The 6,364-nt window shown below is 31.6% G+C and overlaps 1 protein-coding gene across 2 annotated transcripts; it reads left to right on the forward strand.

Moving 5' to 3' along the window:
* Positions 1-35: 35 nt before the first annotated feature.
* Positions 36-5,694, forward strand: LOC134706577 (10 kDa heat shock protein, mitochondrial-like). 2 transcript variants are annotated; one of them, XM_063565626.1, is made up of 4 exons: positions 36-244; positions 3,448-3,609; positions 4,165-4,254; positions 4,974-5,694. In XM_063565626.1, exons 1-4 carry the CDS (start codon positions 242-244, stop codon positions 5,022-5,024), a joined length of 306 nt encoding a protein of 101 aa, XP_063421696.1. In that variant the 5' UTR covers positions 36-241; the 3' UTR covers positions 5,025-5,694. The 2 variants fall into 2 exon arrangements, with proteins under 2 accessions (XP_063421696.1, XP_063421697.1); XM_063565627.1 differs by lacking the exon at positions 36-244 and adding an exon at positions 2,877-2,958.
* Positions 5,695-6,364: the final 670 nt, after the last annotated feature.

Below are 6,364 nucleotides of genomic sequence, written 5' to 3' on the forward strand. Positions count from 1 at the left end.
CACATGCATGCATATCCCGGGACCTTTCAAGCTTCTTCTGGGTAACATTCAATAAAACCAGAGAATGTCGAATAAATTTCAACTGGCCCAACACGTGGTTCCGGTATTCTGGAGAATTCTGTTGCCGGCACATTTACATCAGTTGACCTTGGTAGTTTTCTGTTGCATAAACGGACGAAGTATTGTCAAGTAAAACAGATTTAACTGGACTAGTCAGTTTAGTTGCTACTATCTAAATACAATGGTAAGATCCGGTGTAGTCATTTGCAAAATGTTTTTTTTCTTGTTATTTAGAATCTATTGGGTGTGGGAGAAATCGTTTCATATGTCATTTGTATATATATAACTACTGCACTGTATTTAAAAATCAGGTGTGACATGTGAAAGAGGACGAAGTCCAAAGAAGCTAATTAAGTTTACCTTTTAAAGGCAAATATATGCAATTGAAAATAATAATGTCAAAGAATTAGATAACGTTACATTAAATCACATAATATTGAATATGTCATACACTCATAGTCCATTTATATATGTAATAAGGATTTTTACCAAACCGATGAACATTTGAAACAATCATTTAAAAGGAATTGTTTAATAATATTCATGCAAAACTGATGTAAATATTAGCCTCCCTTTCAGCTAAGTACATGATGTAAGTTTATGTAAGTTTATTCCGAAAAACCTTTGTGGATACAATGGTATAACAGAAAACAATAACAACAAAGTAACCCTCTGTCACAGCGATGGTGAAACAAGAGGTTTTCATTGAAACATTTAAACATGTACCGGATTGTCTTTGAAAATTATTACTAGTAGTAATAAAGCAATAATCTAACAAAATAATGTTCCCTTTTCTCTTTAAAATAGAATATCTTGGTTTCTTGTTTATAACACTGTTAATTGTTAGGTATTTCTTCTAGAATCGTCTGCGTTCTTTTTGTTTGGTAGTCGAATCTTGTTTGGACACGTGGAAACCTTTTGAGCTGTGATAATTGAGGTTCATTTGTTGATCTTTCGTTTTGCTGAGGTATATTTCTCCGCTGTATAAAACTCAAAACATCATGTACATTTTCGTTTCCAACTCCTTCGGTGTTTGGTTTGTACAAATCACCATCAATGTACAATTTGTCTCTTACCATACATACTTTTTTTCTTTCTTTTCTTGCCTGTTTTGCAACTGGGTATAACATTTTTCGTTGTTGTTCTATTTCTTTTGGATATTGTTCTTTAACTCCGAAATTTGTCTCTTTCAATTTATATCCGTTTTTCAGCACAATTTCTTTGTCCTTAACTGATACAAATTTTGCTAATATCGGACGATTACCTCTGTGACCTCTTTTTCCAAATCGATGGACGCATACGAAGTTTACTCTTTTGTCAATATTTAACTTTTGTTTGATGAAAGAATTCAGTTTATCCTCAGTGTTTTCTTCTGGGTGAAATTGTATGCCAGTAAAGATGAGATTGGTTTTCATTGAGCGCCACTTGAGCTCTATCGCATCATCTTCAATTTTACGCAATTTAGAATCTGTTTTTTCACTTTGATCTTTATGTTGTAATACTGCAGTTTCCAAGCTTGTTATGTTTAAAATGTTCTCTTTACATCGATCTACTACTTTGTGCATCACATGACCAATATTTTCAATGCTTCCTTCAATTTCATTGCTTCTATTCATTGCACATTCGAGGTGGTTTTCAACATAGTTAACTTTTTCGGCGAGTGAATTCACCGTGGATTGCATAAAAGTTATCTTCTCCATTTGCTGTTCGAACTTGACAAATCGATGCTGAAGATCTTGCACAACTTGTAATAAACTGTCAAGAATCATAGCAGTTTTAGTGTCAAAACAGTATTCAGACATATTTTATTTTATGAAAAAGTCTTAAATTCAACTAAACAGCAAGTACATATATATTTAAATCTATATTGAGGTATCGTTTCTAAGGCGCCATCTTGAAAACAATCTTTAGAACAATAGGATACTATGGAGACGTTGCAACGTTATCGTCGTCAAATTGAAGATCTCGCTTGGTTAAGAATTTCCAAATTATTCACGCTTGCCTCTTTTTTTTGGATGAATTTGAATTGTCTTTACATGAACAAGCATAATATTAAATACTTCTCAACTAATTCATTCAGAATCACTATCAATATCCAACGTAATATTCTAATTTTTCGGGAGCTCAAATTTCGTGACCGTTCCTTAGCAGTACATCCGGTTATCCTCATGTACATGTACATGTATACCACACTGATCACCACGAAGTAGCACAAAAGTGTTAAAAGTGGTATAAAACACTGATCAATATAACCCTTTTATGTACAACTGATTGATAGGTTATTTTTCCTTTTCCTAATTTCAACGTAAAAATTATAAACATTCATCAGAAAATTATCACTTATTTTGATGTTTGTACAAGGCACAAAAATAACCAACATAAAAGCAAGACAGAAAGTCATGAACTAAAAGTTTTCCCAGGCCAGTTACTGTATAAGAGGGAGGAAAGATACCAGAGGGAAAATCAAACTCATAGATTAAAAAGAAACCTACAACACCATGGCTAAAACAGGTTGGGAACAAACCCTCTATATGGTGATTATACCTGTATAGAGGGGTAAAATTATCCCTCTATAGAGCGGTATTTTTGTTTAGACGGGATTTAAATCAAATTAGGGCAGAATGGCATTTTCTACTTATTATGGCAGTAACCTGGAACAGTTGATGCACCAATTGATGTACTTAATTTAATATGTACATACCCAGTTTGATGCTTATCTGACAAAATATAAAATCTATTGTTCACCATGATTGAAAGCTGTGATGATCAGGTAAATTCTACTCACTAATGCCTCACTGAACAGAATTTCTATTGTTAGATTTAACATGAAATTTAAAGGTCAACTATTCCTTTTAATGTTGATCAGGTGTTCAGATAGGTACATGTATACAATAGATTGTAAGTTTTGTCACTTTAGCAGAAAACTGGTTATCCCAATTTTTAGTAAAGTGCATATGTTGATGCGTATAATGCTAGAGATTATAGCCAATATAACTAGAAAATGCCATTCTGCCCTAATTTCCTTTAAATCCAGTGCAAACAAAAATACCCCTCTATAGAAGGATAATTTTATCCTTCTAAAGAAGGATTATCCCTCTATACAGGTATAATCACCATATAGGGGGTTTGTTCCCAACCTGTAAAAAATTTAAAAAAAAACCAGACAAATAATAGTACAGAAGACACAACATACAAAACTTGAGACTAAGCAACACAAACCCCAACTAAAACTGCTCTGGAAGGGTAAACCGATCCTGCTGAACATGTGTCGAGTTTCTTATGTTGTTACCAATTTGCAAAACTAATTAGAAATTAAGGAATTTGTATATGTAAAGATGAATAAACCTTTAAGTTTTATTTTATATATTTTCTCTTTTCTAATTGCAGGCACGTGCTTTCAAAAAATTTATACCCATGTTTGACAGAGTTCTGGTAGAGAGATTTGCTCCAGAATTGAAGACAAAAAGTGGCCTTATGATTCCAGAAAAAGCCCAGGGAAAAATTCAACATGCTACTGTATTAGCAGTTGGCAGTGGATCCAAAACAAATGTATGTACATCGTAACATGTATAGTAAATATCTGTGCAGGTGTTGCTAGTTTTAATCAATAAAGATAATACTCTGCCTATACTTATTTTATAACCTTAATGGTATCAAGAGATCATAAAAAAGATTAAGTTCATCTACATTTAGTATCATCTAAAATGTGTTAAGAGGACCTATTTCACCATCAAACCTAATGTAATATGCTAATTCTCTTTTATCAACAGGTAAAATAAAACACTCAACAAACCTCACATTTAAATTTGGCAAAGGTGGAATAATGGATTTATATTAGAAGCTAAAACATATTGAAATAATGAAAGAAAGCTGAAATTTAAAAAAAAAAAACATTTTATTGTGTTTCATGTAGAAAATATAAAAAGGGGAAAGAGGATCTTTGTCCTAATTGACAAGTCCTGAGCCCCTCTGAAAGATATCTGTATACTTGAACTTTTAAGGTTTCATTTGTTTGGATCAAACTTTAAAACTGATGCTGAGTACAGCTTTGTTAATACTGTGGCATGATTGGATTTAATATTGTTTAATATTGATTTTTTTCAGAAGGGAGAAACATTACCAATGAATGTACAAGTAGGAGACAAAGTTTTATTACCTGAATATGGTGGAACAAAAATTGTGTTAGAAGATGAGGTATTAAAACATTTACTTAGTAATAAAACAATTTTACTTTTCCCAAAAATTACATTTTATACCCCCTCTTTAAAAATGTGGGAGTATACTGTTTTTTCTTCCGTCTGTCTGTCAGTCCATCCCATGATTTTGTTTTGTAGAATCTTGATTCAGGAACTACATTCCAAGGATTTCTGAAATGAGTCAGCTATAGCACATGTGTTTTCAGATTAAAAACCCCAACAACTTCCAGTTTTAAATACTGAACACTGTTGAAAATTTTCTTAAAATCATTGCAAATTATCAAAAGTACATGCTCTGTAGAACAGAAACAGTAGTGTGTTAGCGTTATAGGCAAGAACTTGTTTGTGTGAACACTTGTATTTAAAAAATTGCAGTCTGCACCTAAAACTTTTTCATGTACTAGTCCGGACACTAAATATCAAAACTTGTACCTATATATGACTATACAAAATTTGGAAAATTTTCACTAGTCCGAAATTATATATTTACTAGTCTGGAACTGACTTATGGCTAAGGGTGCAGACTGAAATTGCGCAAAACTTCCTTAAGCTTTTGCGATTTAAAGACTAAAATAAAGAAGAGAAGAAAACAAAAAGTTCATATTTATAATATTTTACTACTATAGTTCTTTTAAATATTTGTTCAATCACAGTGTTGTCACCTTTATTGTGTATATGTTATGTAAATATTTTTAAATTTAGAATTTTATTTTTCAGGATTACTTCTTATTTCAAGAAAAAGATATCATTGGAAAGTTCGAATCTTGAAAGTCCAAACCAAATGTCCTTAATTTAGACTGTCAGGAACAGAATAAACAATGACAGAACATATATGTACCAATAGCCAAATATATGAGTTGTGATTATTAACAAGTACCAGTGTACTCAAGTGTTCAAGGCTCATTCATTCAATGAATTAGTCGCAAGCATTTTTTTTTAAGTCGTGCAGAAAACCTTTTTGTAATTACTTGATGACTGTTTTTTATGCATTTTGTATTAGTTATGATGGAGTTATAGAAATCAATATTTAACAGTTCTTTGGAATCACAAAAAATATTATTTCACAAATGAAAATAATTTGAAATAAAAAGTGTGGTATATTTCTTTTGATTTAGGGAAAAAAATATTTTGTGTTATTGTTAATTCTAATCCAGAATTAAATATAAAACATAATTTTTCAATTACTTTTAAGCTGTTGCCTGTTGGCGTTTTATTCTAAAGCAATCAAAATATGAGAACATGCGAAATGTTAGTTGCATCTAAATTGTTGTTATATCATCTTTATTTTTCATATACATGGAATACATGTAGTGTGTGTGTGTGAATGTATAAAAGTTTATTATGTATCAGAAATAGTTAGATTTATTATATGAATTCTTTTTTGTGATGTTTTTTTAGCTGTTTTAATTCAACTGATAAATAAATGTTTGACACAGTATGATGTATAATTATTTAGCAGTATACTTCAGCCAAATGTGAGGTGAATCATAGCAATTAGTCCCATACAGACGAAATCAAGGGACTTAAGATTTGCACTCTGTCCATCTGTCTCAGTCGGGGGAAAAGTTTTTTCACAATTTTTATATGACTGCAAATCGTATATTGCTATGATGTCATTGCCATCAGAAGACACATTTGGTTTCCAGACAACTAATTTTTTAAGTCAATGGATCTCTATGAATTTTTACCAGAAGATTCAATACCTCAAAAGGAAGGTTGTTTTTGACCTCTAATTCCTGAACGTTTGCCGCAATTACCCCTAACACAATTCCAGCATTTCTTTTGTGATATGGAACCTTGTGGTACAATTTCAGAGGAATCCATACACACAAGTTATTGTCAAGAAAACAAAAAAATGCTTTTTTTGGTCCCTTTTTCTTAAATTGATTTTACCATAAACCCCCAAAATCAATACCAACCTTCCTTTAGTTGTATTGAACCTTCTAGTAAGTTTTCATAGAGATCCATTCAATTAAACTTGGGTTATTGTCAAAAACCAAAATGTTTAAGACAACATCATTTTGCAGTCGTATAAAAATTGCTCAACTTTTTGTTTCTGTCCTCTAACTTAATGTTGTCTCAACCTAATGTCATGAAACTTATACCCC

The sequence above is a fragment of the Mytilus trossulus genome, chromosome 2 (assembly GCF_036588685.1).
Source record: "Mytilus trossulus isolate FHL-02 chromosome 2, PNRI_Mtr1.1.1.hap1, whole genome shotgun sequence".
NCBI lineage: Eukaryota > Metazoa > Mollusca > Bivalvia > Mytilida > Mytilidae > Mytilus > Mytilus trossulus.